The 27,881-nt window shown below is 38.7% G+C and overlaps 6 protein-coding genes across 27 annotated transcripts in view; 4 read left to right on the top strand and 2 right to left on the bottom strand.

Moving 5' to 3' along the window:
- The window catches only part of susd2 (sushi domain containing 2), a 28,111-nt gene extending 26,899 nt beyond the window's left edge, over positions 1-1,212 (bottom strand). The window contains exons 1-2 of the mRNA XM_056375811.1: positions 1,108-1,212; positions 600-798 (exon numbers count right to left, since the gene is read on the bottom strand). Of these exons, the coding sequence (XP_056231786.1) occupies positions 600-798; positions 1,108-1,177 (269 nt within the window). The 5' untranslated portion in view covers positions 1,178-1,212. The remainder of the gene's footprint in view (positions 1-599; positions 799-1,107) is intronic.
- A 363-nt stretch (positions 1,213-1,575) lies between these two features.
- On the top strand, positions 1,576-6,355 carry si:dkey-174n20.1 (uncharacterized protein LOC796174 homolog). Its single transcript, XM_056377320.1, has 4 exons — positions 1,576-1,981; positions 2,256-2,498; positions 3,026-3,328; positions 3,635-6,355. Exons 1-4 carry the CDS (start codon positions 1,861-1,863, stop codon positions 3,892-3,894), a joined length of 927 nt encoding a protein of 308 aa, XP_056233295.1. The 5' UTR covers positions 1,576-1,860; the 3' UTR covers positions 3,895-6,355.
- A 162-nt stretch (positions 6,356-6,517) lies between these two features.
- LOC130169748 (nuclear factor 7, brain-like) lies at positions 6,518-9,492 on the top strand. Its single transcript, XM_056376700.1, has one exon. It carries the CDS (start codon positions 6,820-6,822, stop codon positions 8,242-8,244), a length of 1,425 nt encoding a protein of 474 aa, XP_056232675.1. The 5' UTR covers positions 6,518-6,819; the 3' UTR covers positions 8,245-9,492.
- Positions 9,493-13,347: 3,855 nt separating this feature from the next.
- On the top strand, positions 13,348-23,240 carry LOC130169811 (zinc-binding protein A33-like). Its single transcript, XM_056376821.1, has 2 exons — positions 13,348-13,454; positions 17,223-23,240. The coding sequence occupies exon 2, from the start codon at positions 18,506-18,508 to the stop codon at positions 19,952-19,954; it is 1,449 nt and encodes a 482-aa protein (XP_056232796.1). The 5' UTR covers positions 13,348-13,454; positions 17,223-18,505; the 3' UTR covers positions 19,955-23,240.
- Positions 13,362-17,047, top strand: LOC130169812 (nuclear factor 7, brain-like). Its single transcript, XM_056376822.1, has one exon. The coding sequence runs from the start codon at positions 13,681-13,683 to the stop codon at positions 14,923-14,925; it is 1,245 nt and encodes a 414-aa protein (XP_056232797.1). The 5' UTR covers positions 13,362-13,680; the 3' UTR covers positions 14,926-17,047.
- The window catches only part of camk2b1 (calcium/calmodulin-dependent protein kinase (CaM kinase) II beta 1), a 75,396-nt gene continuing 68,187 nt past the window's right edge, over positions 20,673-27,881 (bottom strand). For all 22 annotated transcript variants that reach the window (XM_056376807.1, XM_056376804.1, XM_056376799.1 and 19 more), the window contains 2 exons: positions 26,841-27,074; positions 20,673-25,895 (listed from right to left, as the gene is read on the bottom strand). In XM_056376807.1, the coding sequence (XP_056232782.1) occupies positions 26,842-27,074 (233 nt within the window). In that variant the 3' untranslated portion in view covers positions 20,673-25,895; position 26,841. The remainder of the gene's footprint in view (positions 25,896-26,840; positions 27,075-27,881) is intronic.

The raw sequence follows: 27,881 nt of genomic DNA, 5'->3' as shown, positions 1-27,881 counted from the left end.
GGATTTTTTTTCTTTGCATAGGCAGCATGTTTCCAATAGCTTTTAAGACAGGAACATTATGAAGGCATAGAGATTGTATGAGCAGCATATTTACTAATCATGTTGCACAATTTCATTTCAGACACCACTTCAACATTTACTCATTTTGTGACAGTCAATATGAAAGAGACTCTACTGAAATGTTTTGTGCTTAATATTAATGTATGATTTTTTAAATCATTGATTGAAATACAAATATCATTGATCAATAGTTTATACTACTACTTATCTGCATACACAGTAAATGTAGGCTATCACAAAACAAGATATACTGCAAAAACACAACATATGTACTATGCAGTATATACTATACAATTTAGACTCAGCAGCCACTTTATTAGGTACACCTGTAAAATTTAGCATAAACTACAACAGCTTTGGCATAAAAATCTACCTTTACAAAGATATTAAGTTTCCATTGACACTGCAAGACAAGTATTTATTTAACCATATGTTTATTACTGAAGTTGTAGGGGTGTTGAGCACGACACTGAAAACTGTTTCTAATGTTTTGGCCACTCCATTTACAAACATGAAGGGGCACGTTCATAGACACAAACCTGCAGAGAAGTCGCCCATTAGGATGAAGGACCAAACTGAGGATCCTGAGAGCTCTTCCACCGAGCATGGAGCTGGAGTGAGGCGTCACCAGGATACAGGACTGGTTGTAGTCTGCACAGCAGTTCAGCAAAGACGCACAGGTTGCATGGCAGGAGCATTCCTCCAATATGTCTCCACACTTTCCCCTGCATGTTTGACCTCATAAATAAAAATGACAGACTAATAACTCATCACAAATAATGCCAAACGTTATCAAAATCATTAAATGATTAAATAAAATCACACTTAATTCTATGAAAGTCCTAACCAAAATCTGCATACTACATTCTACCATTTGTTTTGATGTATCCAGGTATGTTACAAAATGCTAACAAGTTGTAAAAATTCTACATTTGTTGACTATATGCAAAAGATGAACAGCTGTCAGCAAATGTGTACAGTGATTTGGATATCTACATAATCTTATATTGGTACTCAGTCTTTAAAGTATCTTTTAAAGCCACTTACCAGCTGCTTTAGTAGAGCAAATAAGAACAATCCCACAGAGAAAAATGGTCTGTCTCAAGTTTACTCTCATGTTTATCTTAAGAGAACAAAGCAACAATCCGTGAACAGTCATTCCTGCATTACACCATCCTTGGGTGAAACTTTAGCTTTGAGTTTCGAAGTGTATCAAAGGTCAAATAGCAAACAAAAAAAAGTTTTTAGTGGCGATTATTAAGTTATGAATTAACAGACGACAATTTAACATAGTTCGGTAGTATTTAATTCTTTTCACTATGACATATTAAATATATATATATATATATATATATATATATTCTTGACAATACGCACACTGTCATGTTTATTACTTTGTTTATAAATTATTTTTAGCATGGATTTTAAGTTACCGCCTGTGTTCATCTTGGGTTCCTCCTGTTTATTCACGTTGAAAATGTATTCTCGCGAGACTTTTCGGTTTCAGAAGCATGCGCACTTCACATCTTGCGAGGTTTCAGAATGAATTGGAGGGGACTGACAAATGAAGTAGAATAATTGTCCATATTTGTGTTCAATTCGTCGGGAATCATTTCTCCAAGTTTACCGCAACAACAACCAGAATGGACTAATAACAGGGGGGGGGACAATGACGTTTTTCTTTGTGAACTAGCAAGCTAACAAGCTAGCTAACGTTAGCTCCGGGCTCAGCTAGCCAGCAGCATCAGTAGCTGCCAATAATACAAGACATTAGCTCTCAAGGTAGTACTCACAGGGAATATGTATTTTCTATATACAATCATCGCGTCTTTAGTTTCTTTTTTCATTCTGAAATGGATGAAAAAGCGGAAGTATTGCACAGACCTGAAAAGACTTGATGGCAAAACAGTTCTTATTACAGGTAAATAAACATGTCTTGCTTTTTGCAGCAAATATCTCCGTAACTCACGTGTTAATGGCCTATACTGTGTAGATCATTGTATTTTGGATTGATATCGTCAGTCTGAATATAAAAGCTGAATGACATTTACACCAAACATCACTGCTTGTATCCTGATATTACAGTATTCAGATTGCAGGCAACGTTACTGTTATCCTCTACGTGTCGTAAGCCTCACATGAGCATTAATACACAAATTTACTATTTATTTATTATTTATTTATTTTATCTGCAGGTGGCAATTCTGGGATTGGCAAGGAAACAGCTGTTGCCTTGGCAATGAGAGGAGCCCGAGTCATCATTGCTTGCAGAGACCTGGACAAGGCTGAGAAGGCTGTGAGGGAGATCAAGTTCAAGAGTCACAGTCTTAACGTCCTCCACATGGAGCTGGATCTGGCCAACCTGCGCTCTGTACGGGAATTCTGCAAGAGCTTCCTTCAGAGAGAGAAGAGACTTGACATCCTGATCAATAATGCAGGTGAGGGGTCTCTTGATACAAGAAACAACAAACAACAAGGATTTATGGAGTTTTTATTTATCTGAATCAAGGGATAGAGGATGCTAACTGTTGTACTGATTGAGGCAAAATTGTGATTTTGAGCTATACAAATAAAATGGACTTGACATAAGGCTACATGATTATGGCTAAAATTACTATATTTTTGCACAATGTTGGTCTCAATTCTATATTTTTATTATATAAAAAACAAGGATTTACTGAACTTGTGTCGTTTTAATGGACTTAAACAAGAAAATCTCTAACAAGGAATTTAGTAATAACGTAAATGTTACATGATCAACCAAAAACAAATGGATTGAGAGTCCTCTAAGGAAAAGTCCATAGTGAAACCAGTCACTCCATGGTCAAGAACAAAAGTAAAAACCTGTTATTGCTGTTGACGTGAATGTGAATAGTGATTTTTTTTATCATCTATAAATCCTGTTTCTACTTTTTCCACCTCATTATTCTGACATTTCTCTTTGCCCTCTGTTTTGCTTCTTCAGCCATGCCCAGTGTCCTCGACTGGACGGACGACAGCTTTAGCATGTGTTTTGGCGTCAACCACTTAGGTCACTTCCTCCTCACCAATCTGCTTCTGCCGCGCCTAAAAGAATGTGCCCCCAGCCGGGTGGTCACCCTCACATGCTCCACCTACAAATACCAGAAGCTGGACTTCCAGGACCTCAACTACAACCTGCTGCCCTTCTTCACCTACTGCCGCAGCAAGCTGGCAAACATCTACTTCAGCCAGGAACTGACCCGCATCACAGAGGGGAAAGAAGTGACCTCCTATGCCGTGCACCCTGGTAAGAGTTATTTTTAATAAGAACATATGAGACTTGCAAGTTGAAATCTCACATATTATTAAAAGAAAACTCACCAACAATGACTGACATGGGTGTGTGTGTGTTTGTCTTTATTACACGCTTTTTTTAATCAATATCAAAATGTAAAACAGCTTCCAAAGGAACAAGAGAAGATCATCCTCCTACTAAAACTGCAGGCTCTCCTAGGCAAATGAAGACCTTGACAGTCACACCAAAGCATCGTAAAATTTTGAGGAGGTTGCAGTTGTAATGTGTAGATAACTGTGCTTACATGTGTTGCTCCAGGGTTTGTCCAGAGTGGTTGGACGTGCCACTACTCCGTCCTGTTCCGGATGCTGATGCAGGTGATCATGTGGATGTTTTTTGTGCCTTGTGAGATTGGAGCTCAGACTGTCATCTACTGTGCTGTGTCAGATGAAGCTGCCAAACACAGCGGGGGTTACTTCGTAGACTGCCGACACTCCACTCTGCGTCCTTTCGCCAGAGATGCTGGCGTGGCAAAAAAACTGTGGGAGGCCAGTGAGAGACTGGTGAAAATGGCCTGATGGTAGAAGCTGCGGGAACAGTTTTCTTTTGGTTTTATTTATTTATTTTTTGAGGTATTATTTATTTTCATGTTTTTTTTATTACTGTGTTTTTTATAAATATTTTTGTTGTACATCTAAGATTTATGTACCTTTATGTGCTTGTGTATTTTAAGAAGTAATGTTTTTTTTTCCATCAACACGATTTCTTTTGTGCAAAAATAAAAGGACTTTTCTTGGGAGTGTACATTGTTGTTTAAATAAATTAGTTATTTTTTTCATAAACTTGTTTGTGTAACCTGAACTGACAAACTGATTATTTCCTTTTTACTATGTATATTTGTTGATTTTTCACTTTAAAATATTTTTTTCAGTACACAATTCTAAGGCTCTTTATGTGGAAAGTTGCCCTAAATTCTGTTCATAAAACAAACAGCAGCATCTGCTGGTGAGAAAATGAAAGGTCAGCAGCGAGTTAGTTACTTAACAAGAAGGGAGGGGAAATTACTGAACAGAGCTGAGACACAATTACAGGAAGTAGGATCTCTCTCAAAAACATTAAATAAAAGGACTGCTATCTGTAATGCAAAGGGACAGGGATTTGGTGAGTGGAGTATCTCCACTGATAAACTTTGCACTGAAGGAACTGGCTGATTCCTTTGCTGGGAGAAGGAAATCTGAATCTCCTGTGACAGAAAGAGGAGCAAAAACTAGAAGTAGTGTGTAGTAAACATCAAGCTTTCTATGCTGCAGCCTGGAGAGCTGCTACATGTTCACCGTGTGGGACGGCCACATGACGTATCGCCTTCACTGCCTCCAGGAAGTTGTCTTTATTCAGTGTGACAAAGTTCAACACTTTGGCAGCACCACTCGCTCTCATCCTGACCAGTTTATCATCCTGGTCAAACATTAACTTAACATTTTGTACCCTGACCAGGCTGTGTTTAATGTCCACTGTTCATTTGCTACTCGTTTTATGCAGATCTACTAACCCAAGAGTATTTGAGATTCATTGTTAGACTATTTCAATAAGGGATTTGAGAGAGCAGAGATTTAAGAGAGGTTGAATCTTCTATTAAATACAACATCCACCAGAGGGCACAGTGTTAGCAATGACTTATGGTTTTATGGTTTAATTACTGTTTCTGCATAGTTTGTTTTTCATTTCTGTTACACTTGATAATCTTTACAATCCCCATGTTGTTTATGAAAAACATCAGTTAATGATAAAAGACTAATTTTGAGCATCTGAACACATCTGGAAATTTATTCAATCTTCAACAATTCCTCAGTTTTCCTCTGTCACAATAACATCCGATTGAAATTTAGTTTATTTCTCATTGTTTGTTGGGATATCTATTGATTGTTTCCTTGGCAGCAACTATTCTTTGTGGATCTGGCAAGCTTTAGTGAATGTTGTGCACCATCCTGGTCAAAGGTCATCTTTTACATGGAGGCCATTTACTGTAATCTGAACAGACTGCAGCTTTCACGTTTTGCTGTTTCACCTTTTGCACCAGAGATTGGTCCTAATCATGTGCTGTTCAGCTGGACGCTTTATGGAAAATGTTACTATTAAACAACTTCTGTTCCTGTCTGAACTACATCTTTCTTACTTTAATGTGTCATGACTTTTGTCTCTTAATAAGAACCATGAAAAGTGTTATTTGTAAGGTTTTTCATGTGCACTCCAGAAAGAGCAGCTGCTGCTAGAATACTACCAAGTGGAGATCGAAACAAACAGTGAGATAAAGGAAGGTTCAGTCGAATTTCACTGTGTCCTTCTTGAATTTCCTTTAAGAGCTGACACCACAACTTATGACAATATGAAATCAGTGTTTCAAGTATTTTGAGGTGGATGTATTGTTGCTATTTTAACTTTATCTCCTCAACAGCAAAATCTTTGACAAACTACTTTCATTATCATATTGATGAATTCAAGATGTCTTTAAAAAAAATTACTGAACATTTATGTTGTTTTCAAACCAAGAAGTTGATCATTTGTTATTCAGTTTGCAGTTTTTAATTTTTTAATACTGATTCCAGCTAATGAATGAGGAGACAAACTCCAGTCTTGTAATTCTAAATGTGAACAACAAGATAAAGACACTGAATGAATAAATTAATCAAATGAATGAATGAATGAATATAAGATGGAAAGAAAAAGCAAAACACTGAGCATAAGAAACTCTGATTCTCTGATTGTTGTTTCAACAAATACTGTAACACAATGCTGAAAAACAGGCGGCCTAATGTTACTGAGTTTGGTCTGATGTTTAAAAATGTTTCACCAATAAATTTAAAAAAGTACATTTCACTGTTGGACTTTGAATGAATAGAAGAATAAAATGAAAAACGAAGTAAAAGCTTGTCTGTCTCTATATTTGGTCCAAATAGATTAAATGAACACAGTTGTGCAGATACATGAGCTGAGCATGTTTCCTGCTTCTGTGATAAATTAAAAAAAAAATTAAAATCTTGTTAAACTGGTTTAGTGTCAGTCAGCCTGTTGAAATGTTCGGACCTCACTGAACTAAAATACTACAAACCTCCTTGCTTCTGTCATTTAAAGATCATTTATGTTCTTTAAAGTAAATCTAAACATGAGATTCATTATTTTTTAAACATTTTACCTTTTATTTTTGTTTGTGTCTGGACAAGAGCTGATAACAGCTGGAACTATGTTATAAAGAGGAGAATATTAAACTGCGTGTTGACAGCTCCATCTGCTGGTGACAAAACAACTTGGCATGATTCTCTACTGGTGATAATTTAGCCAATGACAGACGAAAAAGAAAATGAAAGTATATTATGACTTTGTTGATTCATTGTTGAGACGCCATTACAGGGTGAGAGACCTTTGCTGGAAAACGCATGATTGAAGGACTGTAAGCAGAAAGTTGAAGAAACAATAACTCGGTGAGTCTTGCTGTTGTTGCATATGAAATGGCTGAGAGAGCTCTCTTTGAAAGTTACCTGAGTTGCCATGTGTGTTCAGAGACTTTCAGAGATCCTGTGTCTCTGAGCTGCAACCACAGCTTCTGTTCAAGCTGCCTGAAGAAATTCTGGGAACAAGCTAAAAACAAAAACTGTCCCATTTGTAAAAGAAAATCTTCAAAGGATATTACAGGTGTAAACTTTGCACTGAAGGAACTGGCTGATTCCTTTGCTGGGAGACAGAAATCTGGATCATCTGAGACAGAACTGGGAGAGAAGAAGGTGAAGGTGGTTTGTAGTAAACATGAAGAAGAGCCTAAATTATTCTGTAAGGATGAAGATAGAGCTGTGTGTCCTGTCTGTGAGTTTTCTCTCCACCACGGTCACAAGGTGGTTCCTGTAGAACAAGCAGTCAGTGACCTGAAGGAGCAGCTGAAATCTGACTTAAAGTCTCTGCAGGACAAGAGGAACAAATACAAACAAGTGAAGAAAACATACAGTGAAATGATTCAACACTCCAAGAAGCAGCTGTCGTCCACAGAGAGGCAGATCAGAGCAGAGTTCAACAAGCTCTACCAGTTCCTGAAAGAGGAAGAGGAGTCCAGACTGGCAGCTCTGAGGGAGGAAGAGGAGCAGAAGGGGAAGACTATCAGCAGAGAGATGAAGATGATTCAGGAGCAGATCTCCTCTCTGTCAGACAGTATCTCTGCTGTTGAAGAAGACCTGCAGAAACACAACGTGCCGTTCCTCAGCAGTTATAAACCCACTCAGACCAGAGCCAGAGCCCAGTGCTCACTGTCAGATCCACAGCTGCTCTCAGGAGCTCTGATAGATGTGGCCAAACACCTGGGCAACCTGTCCTTCAGAGTCTGGCAGAAGATGAAGGAGAAGGTCCACTTCAGTCCTGTCATTCTGGACCCAAACACTGCAAACCAATGTCTCCATCTGTCTGATGATCTGACCAGTGTGAGACGTGGAGACACATATCAGCAGCTCCCTGACAATCCAGAGAGATTCACTCAGTATGCAGATGTTCTGGGCTCTGAGGGCTTCAGCTCAGGGAAACACAGCTGGGAGGTGGAGGTGGGAGACCATCCTCGCTGGATTGTGGGTTTGGCTAAAGAGTCAGTTGACAGGAAGGGAGAGATATATGCTTCACCAAAATATGGAAACTGGTGTTTATATCATGATGATGATAAATACACCAATGGTGATGGTAAGACTGTCACAGTGAAAAAGAGTCTCCAGAGGATCAGAGTCCAGCTGGACTATGACAGGGGGGAGGTGTCCTTCTACGACCCTGAAGACATGACTCACATCTACACTCACAGAGACACTTTCACTGAGAAACTCTTCCCATATTTTAATATTAGAAAGTCTGGTGACGCCAAAACCTCTGATATCAAACTGTGTCACACTGAGATTTCTCTGTGATGTTCAGGGATGTTAGTTTTTCTCTCATGATGGTTTGAGGTTTACACTCTAAACTCATCATCACACTTTATTATGTTTTCTTTAGTTCAGATTTATTCATGATGGTAACTCCTGCTGCTGATTTTCTTTATTTGCTTCTTTCTCAGCTTTTATATTAATTATATTATATTATATTAATTAATAAAGATTGATATCCAAGAGAATGTGACAACAAACTGCTGAAGCTGTATCACATCATCAGGAGACAAACTTGAACATAAACTGTTTTCAACTGAATCAGATCAGGTGATAAACTTTTATACAGCTACAAATCAAGACTGATTTTAAATTAATAACTCATTAGACTGATCAGCAGAATTTTGTTTTTACTCAAGCACAGTGCAACATTCACTGTTTTGACTGTTTCAAGTACTTTAATTGAAGCTTTTTGATTTTTTTCTTTCAACATCATCATCATCATCTGTTTGAGTTAAGATTTGTAATTGATTATTATTTATTCTTTTGTTCTTCAAGAGAATTGATTTGTTGAGGGTCACAGAAACTGATTTTTCTGTCTCTACTATCTGAAATGAACTTTGTAAAATGGTTTTTATCTTCATTTGTTGAAAATCCAAACTATTGTTTCTACATGAAATTCATTTTGTTTTTTTTTAATTCAGATTTATTCATGATGATAACTCCTGCTGTTGATTTTCTTTATTTGCTTCTCTCTCAGCTTTTATATAAATTATATTATATTAATTAATAAAGATTAATATCCAATAAAAACTGAAAACAAACTGCTGAAGCTGTATCACATCATCAGGAGACAAACTTTACAAATCAGAGCTGTTCATTATCCTGGTTCTCAGCATCTTGTTTTGAGTCAAACAACATTGTGTAGTAGTTTATATCCACTGTCCTGATGCTCTGACTGTTTCACTTCTGTTTGTTAATCAGCAGTTTTACTTTTTAATATTCTGATTAATATTTTGATGATTTAATGAGTTTTAGATTATTTTTTTTATACTTTGGAAACAGGTGTTTTAATATTATTTTATTTTAATGTTATAACTTTTTTGTTGTTTACATTGTGTACAATGAAATGTAAATTACAATTGTTTAATTTGTTTCATCCATCTGAATCTCCTTCCTTGCATTTTTACTTCTCTTTATATTCAGTGTTTTCTATGCGCTGAGCAAATATCCTGGTTAAAACATGAGTTCATTTGTCCTGAGTTACTTCTATCAATAAACCATTAAAGCTGTGCTGCAGTTTCACATGTCTGTACACACAGAAACACATTGAATTTTCTATTTAAATTGTGGTTTTATTGACACCTTAACACATTTTCTTGAAGTTAGAGAAACACGTGTAGCACGTAAGAGAACAGAGCAATAATCCGAAGAATCAGAGAACTACAGGATTAATATTATTATACAGAAGAAACCCAAACTGACAAAAAGAGACAGAGGGAAACTAGAAAGAGTCGGCTGCAGAGAAATGATTGAATAAGGTTGAAAACAGAGGGACTGGGGGGGAGAGTGAAAGACACCCTACGAAGAGAAGCCAGCTCAGTGTTGTCAGTGCAACGTAGTCACTGGCTGGAGAAAGAAGATGGCGGAGGTTCAGAGTGAACGCAGTGGCTCCAGTTTATCTCAGTGATGCTTCATCTGACTAAATACTGCAGGTGACAGGAAGCCGGCAGAGCTCGCACTGACCTCAGCAGACTGGAGGAGGACACTTACTGTAGTTTATATGTAGAGCTGCACAATTAATCATGTTCATACATGATTGTAGCTTCGATGCTTCACACACAATCATGATTCATCAGTGATATTGGAACCATTGGAGTCATAACTGTGCAGCCCTGATCAATAATCATCATGAAGCTGGTTCTTATACTACAGTGATAAACTGCTGTTGTCTCTGACTGGACCGTCTGTTAGATTTGACACTAAAGTGAACTTATACCTCCATCTGTGTGTGTTTGGTCTTTACTCTGTGTGACTGCGCCCCCTGCTGGAGCTCATTCACTCTCTGAGCTGCTTCTAACCTGTCAGTGGGACTCCAGTGCCGTTCCTCTAGTGACATGCAGGCTCAGTGAAGCAGCGGTCACTCTTGGTGCTGATGGTCAACATGTGCTGCTCTCATGTGTTTCTCTCAGCTCTGTACAAAAGGCAGCCATTCTGCACTGACAACACAGAGCCCCATAGAAAAGCATGCGAAATAATATTCATCACATCATCATCACCGGTCAACATCCTCATAGTCATCCTAAGTGCCACAGTCATTAATATAATCATCCTGATCATCATAATCATCTTCATTATATCATCTGGAGACAAAAAATAGTTATATGCACTTAAAAAGCTGAGAAAATAGAGAAAGGTGGAGTTTACCAGCATTCAGTAAAAAATGAGAAACTAAATAAAAAGGAAAACACCAAAGAACAAGTGTCCTGTTGACTGTCATGCAAAGAAAACGCCAGCTACTCTGCTAGTTAGCTGCAGTTGTGTAACACTGTGTACTCCCTCATTTTAAATATGTGAATCTTATTATACTGATTTTCAAGGCTTGTAAACACACTAAGCATCTTTGTACTGTTCATGCTGCTATTTCTTTTTTATTTTGAAGGGGTTGGGGGTTATATTTGTTTATCACCATCAAGCATATGAATCAATACCTTCAGTTAACATTTGACCTTTTACATCGGGGTCAACAATGAACATTATTACTGGATGCTATAGAAGTACAATATAACATCACAGTGGTTCAGTTTCATTTGAAACTTTGTTTAAACAGCTTCATTACCTCAAAAAAGGTGAAATGAAGTGATGGATGTCTCACTATCCAAACTGTGTAATTTTACCTCTAACTGACAATTTTAACGTCACTTATCAAGTCAGATAATACCTTTCTGTTTCTGTAGTTTAGGTTTATTTCAACATTAATAAAGTTGTCATTGTAGCTGCTGCACTTTTTCAATGCAGGAAAAAAGTGACATTCAAAGAAACATTCCTACTGACATTTTAGTTGAAACATGAAAGTTGGTACATTTGAAATATCCAGACCATATTGGACAAAGTCTAGATCACATATACTACATAATTAGGACTTCTCAAATCCTGACCAGATTATTCCCGACAAGCTAAAAGCTCTGAAAACACAGTGCACCACTTGCTGTGGTGAAGCCAGTGTTTTGATTCTCAAAGAGGGAAAACCTTTAATGTCCCTCGTAGCGTTTTTCCAAATGAGCGACTGAAACAGGGGACACGAATTACTGCACAGAAAACAGTTTTCTGTGTCAAACACTCACCGTCTGTTGACTTGAAAGGTGGCTTTGAAGAGTTTGTAGCTAGACAACGACAGCTGAAGTCCATTCAAAATCCCGACAGAATTCAAACAGCTTCTCAAACCACTGCTCTAGCAAAATCCACTTCCCCCCACTAGCTAAATGGGTTTAAACATTTATATTATAACCAAAAGATGCCGACACATGTCTACAGACTTGCGTGTCGCCAGAGCGGTTAGTTATTAACCGTTGACGTACGCCACAATGTTTACTCCACTACGTTTACGTACAGGTGTGGAGCACAACATTGTATACAGCTAAGCTAATCATGCTAGCAATCGGAACTTGTGTATTCAGTCATCAATTTTAGTGGAAATAAATGATTATTTAACACACATAGATAGACGGAAGAGAAATTAAACGTACTACAAACGTGGCTGAGGATTATGATATCTTTATTATTATTAATATTATTATTGTTATTATTATTGTTTTGATTAACACATTATTTAGTCTATAAAATGTTTGAAAATTAAGACAAATACTAACAGTTTCTCAGAGTTCAAGGTGGCCTCTTAAAATGTCTTTAGTCCAATTTTTACAGAATCCAAAGATGTCCAACTTGGAATTATATAACTGATTAAAGGATCAGCTGCCTCAAATTTAATAAGCTGCAAATGTTTGGCATTTTTATTTGATAAGTAACTTAAACGATGAATTGGTTAATACATTTTTTGTGATTTAATATTCTGTCACTTAGTTATAGTTTTTCAGCTCCATTTCAAATGTAACTTTTAAGACTATTGGTATATATTATTCAGTTAAGTGAAGTTACTGAAGTCAAAGTACCAAGTAGCCTATAGGCAAGTAACAAGTACAAGTAAAGTTTGTATTACAAGTAAAAGTCCTGCATTCAAAAGCTTACATTAAAATTACAAAAGTACTGTCAGGAAAAATTACTTAAAGTACCACAAGTAAAAGGACACATAAAGCAAATCATTTGTGCTGTTTTATTATAAATACATATACGTTATAGTAAATGATTACTATACACATAAATCTCTAGGCAGCCTTTTATTATTGTAGTTTGACAGTAAAAAATATAATTATTCTGTATCCTTTATGGCAGTTTCATATACAAAACTGCCAAAACTCATGATAACATTTTTCTGAATATAATTACACAATAAAAGCCTTATTTATTTTAAAAAGAAAAGTGTTTCATTATCTGGCTTTAAAATGCTGAAAACAAATCAGAATCTGTAGCTTGAACAAAGACAGAATGATGCAAGTTGAGACTCGTGAAAAAGGAAACTGTTTTAGAAAATACTTGATATTGCATTAAAAACAAAAATATTCTTAATGTACAGTAAAATGGTTTCCCTTTTTTCAAGAAAATTAGACTTAATGGACTAAATTGAAAACTAAAACTAATAAGAAACAACTTTTATGCACTGGACAGTGTATAATATTTCAGAAGTAGATCATATTTGTTTAATGAAAAATCTTTTACTTCAAACTAACTATAGTTGTTGAATATATGTAGTTTATAGAAAGTACAATATTGTTCTATGAAATGTGAATCAGAAGTATAAAGTAGCATGGAAAAGAAATACTCAATTAAACCTGAAACTTTGTTTAAGTAAATGTTCTTAGTTATTTTCAACTTTTTATTATTTGATAGTTAAAACGAAGCTTTTTGGTGGACTATTTCTTTAGATCTGTAACACAGGAACAGCACCACCTGGTGGAGACACAAACAAAGAACACTTTAATTTCAATCATCTCTCCACCCATAACAAGTAAATGAAACCGAAAGTAGATGTGCAGAGTTGATCGGAGCAGAGACAAGACGTTACATTACAGGCTGGGATCTTTACTGAAGAACACAGACTCAGTGGATTGTAGAGAGAAAGTCGAAGGGACTGAACTTTGGTGAGTCTTGTAGCTAATTTAAAGAAATCTGAAAATCAGAGGAAATGGCTGAGAAGATTGCTCTTGTTGAAAGTTTCCTGAGGTGCCACGTGTGTTCAAAGACTTTTTTTTGTCTCTGAGCTGCAACCACAGCTTTTGTTCAAGCTGCCTGCATAAACTCTGGGAACAAGCTAAAAACTAAAACTGTCCCATTTGTAAAAGAAAATCCTCAAAGGATTATCCATCCATGAACTTTTCTTTTAAAGAACTCTCTGACTCTTTTGCTAAAATGCAGAACAATGGTTCACCTGAGACAGAAAAAGAGAAGGAGAAGGAGGAGGAGGAAGTGGTGTGTGATAAACATCCAGGAGTAGGTTGTTGGTTCTGTGAAGACGAGCAGAGAGCTGTGTGTCCTGTCTGTGAGTTTTCTCTCCACCAGAGTCACAAGGTGGTTCCTGTAGAACAAGCAGTCAGTGACCTGAAGGAGCTGCTGAAATCTGACATAAAGTCTCTACAGGACAAGAGGAACAAATACGAGGAAGTGGAGAAAACATACAGTGAAGTGATTCAACACTCCAAGAAGCAGCTGTTGTCCACAGAGAGGCAGATCAGAGCAGAGTTCAACAAGCTCCACCAGTTCCTGAAAGAGGAAGAGGAGTCCAGACTGGCAGCTCTGAGGGAGGAAGAGGAGCAGAAGGGGAAGACTATCAGCAGAGAGATGAAGATGATTCAGGAGCAGATCTCCTCTCTGTCAGACAGTATCTCTGCTGTTGAAGAAGACCTGCAGAAACACAACGTGCTGTTCCTCAGCAGTTATAAACCCACTCAGACCAGAGCCAGAGCCCAGTGCTCACTGTCAGATCCACAGCTGCTCTCAGGAGCTCTGATAGATGTGGCCAAACACCTGGGCAACCTGTCCTTCAGAGTCTGGGAGAAGATGAAGGAGAAGGTCCACTTCAGTCCTGTCATTCTGGACCCAAACACTGCAAACCCCTGGTTCCATCTGTCTGATGATCTGACCAGTGTGAGACGTGGAGAAACAAAGCAGCAGCTCCCTGACAATCCAGAGAGATTCACTAAGTATGCCAATGTTCTGGGCTCTGAGGGCTTCAGCTCAGGGAAACACAGCTGGGAGGTGGAGGTGGGAGACTATCCTGTCTGGATTGTGGGTTTGACTAAAGAGTCAGTTGACAGAAAGGGGGAAGCATTTGCTTCACCACAATATGGAATTTGGTGTTTATCACATGATGATGGAAAATACATCAATGGTGATGGTGAGACTGTCAAAATGAAGAAGAATCTCCAGAGGATCAGAGTCCAGCTGGACTATGACAGGGGGGAGGTGTCCTTCTACGACCCTGAAGACATGACTCACATCTACACTCACAGAGACACTTTCACTGAGAAACTCTTCCCATATTTTAATATTGGAAAGTCTGGTGACACCAAAACCTCTGATATCAAACTGTGTCACACTGAGATTTCTCTGTGATGTTCAGGGATGTTAGTTTTTCTCTCATGATGGTTTGAGGTTTATTACACTCTAAACTCATCATCACATTTATTATGTTTTCTTTCGTTCAGATTTATTCATGATGGTAACTCCTGCTGTTGATTTTCTGTTTTTGTTTCTCAGCTTTTCAAAAATAGATTTAGTTTGTAGATTGTGTCCCTTCTTAAAATAAAGATTAATATCCAAGAAAATGTGACAACAAACTGCTGAAGCTGTATCACATCATAAGGAGACAAACTTTACAAATCAGAGCTGTTCATTCCTCTACAGCTAGAATAGCTGAGAGGAGTGCCTCGGGGCGGAGCCCCGGTAATATATACATCAAAACGTGCGTCTTGATCCCGAAAGAGGTGCTATGACTTTTGGTGTTAAAATTCCAATTTTTCCCCAAATTATTCCCAAAATACTGGGAATAAATAATGCATTAGGAAGGCATTGGAATTTTCTTTAAAAACCCACAAAATTTCACCTTTTTTCTACAAAATTTCACCTTTTTTCTGAGTCACACAGCTCTCTCATACCTGCACGTAGAAATGTGATTCAAACTATAAAACGGAGGAAAACTTCTGCTCTCTCAAAAACACAACAACTGTTTTTACATAACATGTACATTTTTCAAACTATGAGCACTCAAAGGAGGAGTGGAATTCACTTTTTCTTCAAAGTTAGAGTGACAGCGTCAGTTGGCTAGAGTGCGTGAAGCAGTAAAATATAACCTTTATTTTTATTTTTAACTCAAGCTCACGGCCAAACCGTAAAAAGGAGACAAATAATTCTTTCTCAAAATGTAGACATAGTTGTTGGGATTCATAAAATGTAACTTTGACAGGCAGGGTCTGCACAAAATTTAAATGGGGGTGCCGAGTCTGGCAGCAATACCTGTCTCACTCTCATTGACACCTAATGTAATCGTCTTTTTTTTTTCAAAAGAATCTCACTCTGTCTTCGCACTGAGCTTACTCACTCATTTTAAGGAATATCTGAATAAAATAGAGACTGTAAGAAATTTCTGGCTTCAGTGTCTGTCACAGTGTTTTCGGTTTTTGAAAAGAAGTAACGGTTTTCTCATGATTTGCAATTGTTTGAAGCCATGTAGAAGCCAAATTCTGGGCAGATTTTCACATTGCCATGGCAACGGCAGCTCCTGACCCCATGCGTGCGCCTAGCAACCAGATAACCAACTCTCCAAGCTCTGCTAGCTTTACATTAGCCGCATGTTAGGTCTTAAATTACATTTAGTTAGGTCTTAAATATGTAAGTCCATTTACTGCTTTCTTTGTTGCTTTTTTTTTTTTTTTTGTTAAAAGAGTGAATGAAGTTGTGACGGTCTCCGCTGAGACAGAGGAGAGGAGAAGCTACTAGCCCTCTCTCGCTGTCACTTCTAGTCGCGTTGCTCTCCTCCCCAGTAATGTTAAATTTAGCACCGAAAAAAACATAATAGTGGTAATTTAAATAGCGGTTCATGGGATTTATTAACCCTCAGGGGTCCCTCTGTCCTTTTTTGGAGATTTTCTTCACTTTTCTTTTTTGATTTGCTGATCATTTTGGCTGTGTTACAGCTGATGGTATGGATTTTTGCAAGAAAGCGTCTTTTTTGACATATTTTTAAAATCTAATGTCAGTTACTGTTACAGGTCTATTATACACTGGTAACACATTTTGTACCCTCTGGGGTTCCTCGCGTCCAAAAAAGGACACACAAAGAAAATGCTATAAAATCATCATATATCAATATTTTTTTCTGCTTTTTTTTTGCATACATCTCTTAAACCACTTCAGTTCTGCTCAAACCTACCAAATGTTTATTAGTTTTCAGGATTTTAACCCTTTAAATGCCAGTTTGAAGACATGTTGCCTCTTGTTTGATTAAAAAAACAACACAGAATATGAGATATTGCCAACATAATACATGATGGAGGGATGTGACATTGTTTATATCAAAGTCTTTTATATCAAGACATTTCTGAAAACCAGAATATGATCAGGGTGACTTTTGAACACTGGAAATAAATCATGAACTCATCCCGGCAGTAGCCCCCGTGGCACTCAAAATTTCCCTGGAATTTTCTAGTATTCTGATTAAAATTTTGATGATTTGATGAGTTTGATGAACTTTGGGTTTTGTTTTTTATACTTCGGGAACAGGTATTTTAATATAATTTTATAACTTTTTTGTTGTTTACATTGTGTACAACGAAATGTAAATACAGTTCTGTTTCATTTGTTTCATCCATCTGAATCTCCTTCCTTGTGTTTTTACTTCTCTTTATATTCAGTGTTTTCTATGTGGTGAGAAGCCAGCTCAGTGTTGTCAGTGCAACGTAGTCACTGGCTGGAGAAAGAAGATGGCGGAGGTTCAGAGTGAACGCAGTGGCTCCAGTTTATCTCAGTGATGCTTCATCTGACTAAATACGGCAGCTGACAGGAAGCCGGCAGAGCTCGCACTGACCTCAGCAGACTGGAGGAGGACACTTACTGTAGTTTATATGTAGAGCTGCACAATTAATCATGTTCAGTCATGATTTTAGCTTCGATGCTTCACACACAATCATGATTCATCAGTGATATTGGAACCATTGGAGTCACAACTGTGGTGCCCTGATCAATAATCATCATGAAGCTGGTTCTTATTCTACAGTGATAAACTGCTGTTGTCTCTGACTGGACCGTCTGTTAGATTTGACACTAAAGTGAACTTATTGTGCAGCTGCATTAGAAGCATCAATCCTCCCTCCATCTGTGTGTGTTTGGTCTTTACTCTGTGTGACTGCGCCCCCTGCTGGAGCTCATTCACTCTCTGAGCTGCTTCTAACCTGTCAGTGGGACTCCAGTGCCGTTCCTCTAGTGACATGCAGGCTCAGTGAAGCAGCGGTCACTCTTGGTGCTGATGGTCAACATGTGCTGCTCTCATGTGTTTTCTCAGCTCTGTACAAAAGGCAACCATTCTGCACTGACAACACAGAGCCCCATAGAAAAGCATGCGAAATAATCTTCATCACATCATCATCACCGCTCAACATCCTCATAATCATCCTAAGTGCCACAGTCATTAATATAATCATCCTGATCATCATAATCATCTTCATTATATCATCTGGAGACAAAAATTGTTATATGCACTTAAAAAGCTGAGAAAATAGAGAAAGGTGGAGTTTACCAGCATTCAGTAGAAAATTGTACTGTTCATGCTGCTATTTCTTTAAGTTGTTTAAGTTGTTTAAGTAAATGTTCTTCGTTATTTTCAACTGTTAGTATTTAATAGTTAATACGAAGCTTTTTGGTGGCGTATCCCTTTAGATCTGTAACACAGGAACAGCACCACCTGGTGGACACACAAAAAAACGACACTTTCATTTCATTCATCTCTCCACCCATAACACAAGTAAATGAAATCGAAAGTAGATGTGCAGAGTTGATCAGAGCAGAGACAAGACGTTACATTACAGGTTGGGATCTTCACTGAAGAACACAGACTCAGTGGATTGTCGAGAGAAAGTCGCAGGGATTGAACTTTGGTGAGTCTTGTAGCTAATTTAAAGAAATCTGGAAATCAGAGGAAATGGCTGAGAAAGTTGCTCTCTTTGAAAGTTTCCTGAGTTGCCACGTGTGTTCAGAGACTTTCAGAGATCCTGTGTCTCTGAGCTGCAACCACAGCTTCTGTTCAAGCTGCCTGAAGAAATTCTGGGAACAAGCTAAAAACAAAAACTGTCCCATTTGTAAAAGAAAATCCTCAAAGGATTATCCATCCATGAACTTTTCTCTTAAAGAACTCGCTGACTCCTTTGCTGAGAGGCAGAACAATGGTTCACCTGAGACAGAAAAAGAGGAGGAGGAGGAGGAGGAGGAGAAGGAGGAGGAGGAAGTGGTGTGTGATAAACATCCAGAAGTCCCTTATTGGTTCTGTGAAGACGAGCAGAGAGCTGTGTGTCCTGTCTGTGAGTTTTCTCTCCACCAGAGTCACAAGGTGGTTCCTGTAGAACAAGCAGTCAGTGACCTGAAGGAGCAGCTGAAATCTGACTTAGAGTTTCTACAGGACAAGAGGAGCAAATACGAGGAAGTGGAGAAAACATACAGTGAAATGACTGAACACTCCAAGGAGCAGCTGTTGTCCACAGAGAGGCAGATCAGAGCAGAGTTCAACAAGCTCCACCAGTTCCTGAAAGAGGAAGAGGAGTCCAGACTGGCAGCTCTGAGGGAGGAAGAGGAGCAGAAGGGGAAGACTATCAGCAGAGAGATGAAGATGATTCAGGAGCAGATCTCCTCTCTGTCAGACAGTATCTCTGCTGTTGAAGAAGACCTGCAGAAACACAACGTGCCGTTCCTCAGCAGTTATAAAGCCACTCAGACCAGAGCCAGAGCCCAGTGCTCACTGTCAGATCCACAGCTGCTCTCAGGAGCTCTGACAGATGTGGCCAAACACCTGGGCAACCTGTCCTTCAGAGTCTGGGAGAAGATGAAGGAGAAGGTCCACTTCAGTCCTGTCATTCTGGACCCAAACACTGCAAACCAATGTCTCCATCTGTCTGATGATCTGACCAGTGTGAGACATGGGGACACAAAGCAGCAGCTCCCTGACAATCCAGAGAGATTCACTAAGTATGCCAATGTTCTGGGCTCTGAGGGCTTCAGCTCAGGGAAACACAGCTGGGAGGTGGAGGTGGGAGACCATCCTGTCTGGAATGTGGGTTTGACTAAAGAGTCAGTTGACAGAAAGGGAGAGATATATGCTTCACCAAAATATGGAGTTTGGTGTTTATTACATGATGATGATAAATACACCAATGGTGATGGTGAGACTGTCAAAATGAAGAAGAGTCTCCAGAGGATCAGAGTCCAGCTGGACTATGACAGGGGGGAGGTGTCCTTCTACGACCCTGAAGACACGACTCCCATCTGCACTCACAGAGACACTTTCACTGAGAAACTCTTCCCATTTTCCAGTATTGGAGAAGCTGGTGACGCCAAAACCTCTGATATCAAACTGTGTCACACTGAGATTTCTCTGTGATGTTCAGGGATGTTAGTTTTTCTCTCATGATGGTTTGAGGTTTATTACACTCTAAACTCATCATCATCACATTTATCATGTTTTCTTTGGTTCAGATTTATTCATGATGATAACTCCTGCTGTTCATTTTCTTTATTTGCTTCTCTCTCAGCGTTTATATTAATTATATTATATTAATTAATAAAGATTCATATCCAATAAAAAGTGAAAACAAACTGCTTAAGCTGTATCACATCATCAGGAGACAAACTTTACAAATCAGAGCTGTTCATTATCCTGGTTCTCAGCATCTTGTTTTGAGTCAAACAACATTGTATAGTAGTTTATATCCACTGTCCTGATGCTCTGACTGTTTCACTTCTGTTTGTTCATCAACAGTTTTACTTTTTAATATTCTGATTAATATTTTGAGGATTTAATGAGTTTTAGGTTCATTTTTTTATACTTTGGAAACAGGTGTTTTAATATTATTTTATTTTAATGTTATAACTTTTTTGTTGTTTACATTGTGTACAACCAAATGTAAATTACAATTGTTTAATTTGTTTCATCCATCTGAATCTCCTTCTTTGCGTTTTTACTTCTCTGTATATTCAGTGTTTTCTATGCGCTGAGCAAATATCCTGGTTAAAACATGAGTTCATTTGTCCTGAGTTACTTCTATCAATAAACCATTAAAGCTGTGCTGCAGTTTCACATCTGTACACACAGAAACACATTGAATTTTCTATTTAAATTGTGATTTTATTGATAACACCTTAACACATTTTCTTGAAGTTAGAGAAACACGTGTAGCACGTAAGAGAACAGAGCAATAATCCGAAGAATCAGAGAACTACAGGATTAATATTATTATACAGAAGAAACCCAAACTGACAAAAAGAGACAGAGGGAAACTAGAAAGAGTCGGCTGCAGAGAAATGATTGAATAAGGTTGAAAACAGAGGGACTGGGGGGGAGAGTGAAAGACACCCTACGAAGAGAAGCCAGCTCAGTGTTGTCAGTGCAACGTAGTCACTGGCTGGAGAAAGAAGATGGCGGAGGTTCAGAGTGAACGCAGTGGCTCCAGTTTACCTCAGTGATGCTTCATCTGACTAAATACTGCAGCTGACAGGAAGCCGGCAGAGCTCGCACTGACCTCAACAGACTGGAGGAGGACACTTACTGTAGTTTATATGTAGAGCTGCACAATTAATCATGTTCAGTCATGATTTTAGCTTCGATGCTTCACACACAATCATGATTCATCAGTGATATTGGAACCATTGGAGTCATAACTGTGCAGCCCTGATCAATAATCATCATGAAGCTGGTTCTTATTCTACAGTGATAAACTGCTGTTGTCTCTGACTGGACCGTCTGTTAGATTTGACACTAAAGTGAACTTATACCTCCATCTGTGTGTTTGGTCTTTACTCTGTGTGACTGCGCCCCCTGCTGGAGCTCATTCACTCTCTGAGCTGCTTCTAACCTGTCAGTGGGACTCCAGTGCCGTTCCTCTAGTGACATGCAGGCTCAGTGAAGCAGCGGTCACTCTTGGTGCTGATGGTCAACATGTGCTGCTCTCATGTGTTTCTCTCAGCTCTGTACAAAAGGCAGCCATTCTGCACTGACAACACAGAGCCCCATAGAAAAGCATGCGAAATAATCTTCATCACATCATCATCATCATTACCGGTCAACATCCTCATAATCATCCTAAGTGCCACAGTCATTAATATAATCATCCTGATCATCATAATCATCTTCATTATATCATCTGGAGACAAAAATAGTTATATGCACTTAAAAAGCTGAGAAAATAGAGAAAGGTGGAGTTTACCAGCATTCAGTAGAAAATGAGAAACTAAATAAAAAGGAAAACACCAAAGAACAAGTGTCCTGTTGACTGTCATGCAAAGAAAACGCCAGCTACTCTGCTAGTTAGCTGCAGTTGTGTAACACTGTGTACTCCCTCATTTTAAATATGTGAATCTTATTATACTGATTTTCAAGGCTTGTAAACACACTAAGGAGAACAGAAGAACAACACCTTTGTACTGTACATGCTGCTATTTCTTCTTTTTCTGGAGGGGGTGGGGTTCATGTCTGGTTAGCACGATCCCGCATGAACGCCTTCAGGTAACCTTTGACCTTTTACTAGTACATCAGAGTCAACTACACATGAACATTGTTACTGTGACATGAGTACAATACAACGACTCTGCAGTTCACCTTGAAAAAAACCTTCATTTGAAGAAAAAAAAAAAAAACCTTTATCGTCTTAAAAAAAGACGATGAAGCTTTTGGAGGGATAGTTCACACAAAATATAATCCTGTGCTATATGAGATTTAAAGTAATAGATGTTTCACTCTGGCAAGGTGATAATGTGACTTAAGTGGAAGAAAAAAAGGACACCGTAGAACTACAAAAATAATGTCAAAGCTAGCGCCAATCTGAAGTTGCAGAATAAAAGCTGCAGAAAAAGAAAAAGCAATTCACACCATGTTGGTCGTTACAGGAAAACACATGCAGGATGCAACTTGGGTGTACTATCCCTTTAAAAAACATCATGTGTCCCTTGAACAACAGACAGTACTTGCACAAGTGCATGAGATGTAAAATAGGCAAAACAAAACAACAAAAAAAAAAAAAAAAAAAAAAAAAAAAAGGAAAACGAAAAAAAGCACAATAAAAATTTCCACTAAAATAAATAAATAAATATTCAAAATAAATAGAAACCTGAGGACTATTCACCAAACCGACTGCCCGGTCTCCTAATATCTTGGTCTGACCAATAGGGGCGAGACAAATGTGAAGGCAGCCAATGGTGGACAAGCAAAGTACAGTGGAGCTCATCGCGTATCAAACCCCGAAAAAATCAGTCTTCAGTGCTGCAAAGTCCATCCGTTCAATCCTGCCACCGCTGGCACGAGCACTTTATATTTTTATATATATATATATATATATGAATAGCTGATAACACTTTACTGTAACACAAATCAAAGAGCACGAGAGTAAAAACATGAAAAACATTCTGTAAAACATGAAAAACAAAAACAAAAACAGATCAAATCATAAGAAAAAGAGTCCTGGGTTGAAGGCAGGGGACTGATATGTCCTCTGAAATAAAGCCTCCTCCTTCCATCGTCTCTTATACAACACACACCTGCAAAATCCCCCCCCCCCAGGCTTGTAAAGAATACACACCGAGAGCAATGGATGTACCGTACATGCTTGCAGACACACACACACACACACACACACACACACACACACACACACACACACACACACACACACACATCCTTCATTCTTCAGCACTGATATGGGCCTCAGTGTGAGTGCTTCACAGGGACAAACAGGCAGGAGCACCAGCCTTCTGCACCGTGGCTTTGGAAGTGAGAAAGGTCAAGCATCCAGCGGGATCCTTCCTTTAGAGCGCTGCGACTTCTTTTGTTTGACATTTTGACTGAATAAAAAAAAAAAAAAAAAAGTCCTGCTGTTGTGTTCCAGACAGCATTGAGATTTTAAGCGAGTTAAAAATATCACAACTTTTAGGAAAAGAGCACAGAGCGGGTGTTCAGCTATCGCCTAGCAACAGCAGGAGCCACCAACAGTGCATCCCCTCCTTCCCCAAGCAACTTTTTAGCAACTTTTTAGCACCACAAGCTGGAAAAAAACCAGTGGAACAGGGGGCTGGACTACTGCCGACTGAGAGTTCTGGGGTCAGAGGTCAGCGAGGTTTAGGATATATGCCCCCGGAAATGTCGAAATTATAACAAGATACTTTTATGTTGCAGTATTGTGTGACACGTTTCACATCATCATGACATACCAAATAATTTAATTGTAACAAAAAGATCTTTTTTGATTTATTTATTTTTTGGTCTTTTATCTGTTCACAAGTTTTACTCAGCACTAAACAGTTTCATGGACTTTTAGAAGGAAAATACATACGTATAGAAAATGTCGATGAATTAAGTCACTAATCACAAATTAAGTGTTACACTTTTTCAAACTTATAATCAGTTGATTTCCCTCAGTTCAGAAGTAATTTGAGTATTTTAACAACGGGAAGTCTTTTACTTTCTTCAAAATGGTTTTGTTGTAAAACAAAACAATATTATTTTTATATTTAGTGTCCAGTTCAACCTGTTGAGGTTTCTGCGGTCAAAGATCAACCAAGTCCAGGACTAAAAATAACCCAAAGTTTACTTTAAAACAGGAGCGAAACTTCACCTCATTTAAAAGAATTGATGCTACCTCTATCAGGCTGACTTTTTTCACGGCTCACATGTAAGAATTTATTGCTTTTCTTGGTCTTGTAAAAATAACTGTCAGATAAATAATAAAAAAGAATTGTTATGGTAAACCTACTTTTCTTTACCCTAGTGGAAGCAACTGTGTTTAATCAAAGCACAATCTGGCTCAAAATAACTCACTGCAAAAACATTTAATTAAAATTACAACTTTAAGTCACTGGCTGGAAGATTTCCTCTTTGGATCTTTTCAACATGGAACATACAAATAATTTATTTTTAGCACAACACATCAACTTATTTTGTCATAATGAAATATTATTTTGTCTCACTAAAAATGTCACAACATTAAGTATCTTGTTATATCAAGAAAATGTTTCTCCTTATAATGAGAAAGTTTTTTCTTTGATCCAAGTGGCAGCAATAGAAAATAAAGAAGGGAGCAGTGCTGCTAACAGACGGCGATATGTTTTTCTTCTTCTTGTGCATCTTCACGATGACGCTTCATTGTTTAGACGTCACTGTTCAGGGTCATTACAGCGTTTTACATGGAGATGGAAAAGTAAATTCACGATAAAACTCTTATTGCACGCTGTTAGTTTTGTTCGTTGATAGATTCAGGTTTTGGTGCAGGAAGACGCTGAGCTTAGCCAACCCGTTCTCCGGCCGTTCACATGGCAACGAGGGAAAAACAAAGAGGTTCCTCCAACTGCACAGTCAGTCATTATTGTTTGCACTAGCACACGCTATGTGTCTGCCTTACAGGACCACAGTCACACGCATACAAGGACTCGCTCTCCACCTTCGCACGACACCCATCAGGCACACCCCTTCCAAAGAAAACAAAACAAAACCAAAACCCAAAAACAAACAAACAAAACAAGTTGACCATGAGTTTGGGCGAAGTATTATAGCTAACATGACAAGAAGCAAATTACAAAAACTGCCAATATCATTTTCCACTTAATAGCCACAATAAAAAACAGCCACTGTTAATACGGGGAAAAAACATGCTTCCTTAAAAAGATAGAGAAAAACAAAACAAAAAAAATTCCTTCAACTCTAGAAACCACTGGCATCAAGAATTTTGAATTATACAAATTACATATACAATTGCAAATGTTTATTAATAATAATAATAATAATAATGATAATAATAATGATAATAATAGATTTTACTTAAAACTTTACATACTGTATTTCCAGTGCAGTGTTTATGTCACACGAGTGTGGATTCACAGGAGGACAAGAGGGAGGGTGTCACAAAAATAGTGGGGATGGGGAAAAGACCACAGGAAGACCGAATCACACGAGTGCTGAAAACACCCCCACCCTCCAACCCCACCCCCACCCTCCAACCCCACCCCCACCCTCCAACCCCAACCCCACCAATCACCCAGTGTGCCGGAGGGAAGAAGAGGAAGCTGGGGTGGGGGGGTGGGGGAAGTTCAGTTGGTGTTGTCTGATGTTTGTCAGAAGGTGTTGTAGGGCAGGTGACAGACAGGGGGCAGTAGTACTAAAAGAAGAGATGCATGCTGGGGGTTGAGGCCGGGCGTCCATTGAGGGAGGGTTTGCTGATGAAGGGCGAGGAGCCCTGTCCCCAAACCAACACTGGACTTGTTCTTTCATCCCTTCCTCCTCCTCCTCCTCCTCTCTTTCCAGCAGAGCACTCCTCACAGACAAAGCTATGGCGTTCAACCTGAGAGTGAAAACAAAACAGTGTCACATAAGTTGAATATATGACCATGAAAGTTTGTAGCCCACTCTTTAAAATGTGTCTGTCCGAGAGTAACAACATCTGCCGACATCTGCCAGAACCTCTAAAGCTCGTCTTTTCTGCGCTGCAGTTTTCATACAAATTAAACAAGATACAACTTAGTAATCAGCTTTAGCGGTGCTAGCAGGTGCATTTTGTCCCCCTGGTTTCTGGTGTTTATGCAGGAGTGGTTTTTTCATTTTTTGGTGCACATTTTCTGTTGACCTTTCAAGTCTGCAAAGTACTTTTCATGAAAGTAATTTGAATGATTTACTGCGTGGGAGCCCCTCAGACTATTCTCAAAGCAAAAGCTCATGGAAACACACACTGGTTTTCTTTTGCCGACTTCCTGCATAAACCTTCTTAATATACAATTTGAAATTACGAAGTTAAAAACGAGTAACGGAAACGTATATCCTCGCATGAGGTGGTTTTTCAGACTAAAAAAACAAGGCGGCCGCCACATCAGGCCGCAGGGAGCCAGTTCCAACCATGAGGCCGGAAACCCATCGTCACGTTTAAGTGGAACGATATCATGAGAGGAGAAAACCTTATTATTATTATTATTATTATTATGCTTTATTCGCATAACATCACTCAATGGAGACACAGACCATTCACAATTGTCTTTTGTCAACTTTCCTGAAGAAATTTCTTCTATTTTGTGCAAAACTGCGATGGAAACACAGGTAGTGAAAGAACCAACTGCTCTATACTTTCCTCGTCATTTTTGCTGTATTCATTAACACACATAAAGCTCAACAGCTGCCGCTCCTCTCCAAAGTTGCAGTTTGAAAGAACAGCCAAATACAATATATAAACATGATCTGAGGGGAACGCCGGCTGTTGTCTGTTTTCTCCCAGTCGTCCCAGTGCTGTAGTCTGTACCTCACTGGAGCGGCGCAGCTGGTGCGCCTGAGCAGTGGAAGTGGATGTTCTGCCACTTGCTGTCTCTGCGATGCCAAACGCGAGTTTCCTCTGACTGGCTGGACCGCGGCCGACCCTGGCCGTCAACAAACTGGGTCAGGCGGATGTAAGCGATGCAGGCGGCGTCCTCGCCGATCAGGTGGACGTGGGGGTTCAGGATGGTGGTGTGAATGGGTTTGCTGTTCTTAGCCAAAACTGGAAAGATGGTGAAAACAATGTCAGGAGAAGAGTAATATACTTAATATAATATTATCACTAATTTGAATATAGTCCATGTTAATTAAAGCAAGCACTATAATGAGGAGCAAAGATTAGTTAAGTTGTTTTCTTCACGTGATAAGAGCGCGACAAATTGGGGAAGGATACGTAGTGACCGATAAGACCGGATCAGGAGGCGAACGTGATGTCATCGTTTCCAAAAGTCTCTGTTTGCACCCGTCCAGACTACAACACAACCCCCGGAGTTTTCAAAAATAAAACAAGGGCCCACAGCGTCTCTGTCTCAAGGGCTTGAACGCTTCGCTGTAGTGTCCACTCGTATACGTGTGAATGAAGATCTGCAGTTTCATACAGTCACTACACAGTGAAGCAAATACTAGTGCGTGACACTAATCATCTCAATCTTAGTGGGTGTGGGAGCTGCTGTGGATTGTTTTCCCCCATTAGTTTTCTGAGCAGTAGTTAAATTTCTCTACATTTCATTTGATGTTTCCTGCGTGTACAGCAGTTAAATGAGAGAAAAGCTTTTCTCTTTTTGAGTCCCTGTTATTTAGACGAGTATGTTTTCACTAAAACAAGATAAAACAATAATAAATGAGATCAGGAAATTTTTTTTTCTTTTAGAATTGCTGTCTCGTAGTTGTCTGCCTCCACCACGCAGACTAGTTTCAGGTTACACCCCTGTTTATTCAGAGTCACATTAAATATGAACAATTTGTGTGAAATTTTGTTGTAATTGCTGTGTGAAGTCTTGAGTAATAGCTAAAAATTGATTCCTGAGGT

Source organism: Seriola aureovittata, chromosome 5, assembly GCF_021018895.1.
Source record: "Seriola aureovittata isolate HTS-2021-v1 ecotype China chromosome 5, ASM2101889v1, whole genome shotgun sequence".
Lineage (NCBI taxonomy): Eukaryota > Metazoa > Chordata > Actinopteri > Carangiformes > Carangidae > Seriola > Seriola aureovittata.
This window is presented reverse-complemented; position numbering and strand designations above follow the sequence as displayed.

Excerpts from the sequence above, each read along its gene's own strand:
- si:dkey-174n20.1 (XM_056377320.1), top strand. The coding sequence starts at position 1,861 with ATGTATTTTCTATATACAATCATCGCGTCTTTAGTTTCTTTTTTCATT. Across the intron at positions 1,982-2,255 it reads CAAAACAGTTCTTATTACAG|GTGGCAATTCTGGGATTGGC; the intron begins GTAAATAAACAT and ends TTTTATCTGCAG. Across the intron at positions 3,329-3,634 it reads CTCCTATGCCGTGCACCCTG|GGTTTGTCCAGAGTGGTTGG; the intron begins GTAAGAGTTATT and ends GTGTTGCTCCAG.
- LOC130169748 (XM_056376700.1), top strand. The coding sequence starts at position 6,820 with ATGGCTGAGAGAGCTCTCTTTGAAAGTTACCTGAGTTGCCATGTGTGT.
- LOC130169812 (XM_056376822.1), top strand. The coding sequence starts at position 13,681 with ATGAACTTTTCTTTTAAAGAACTCTCTGACTCTTTTGCTAAAATGCAG.
- LOC130169811 (XM_056376821.1), top strand. The coding sequence starts at position 18,506 with ATGGCTGAGAAAGTTGCTCTCTTTGAAAGTTTCCTGAGTTGCCACGTG.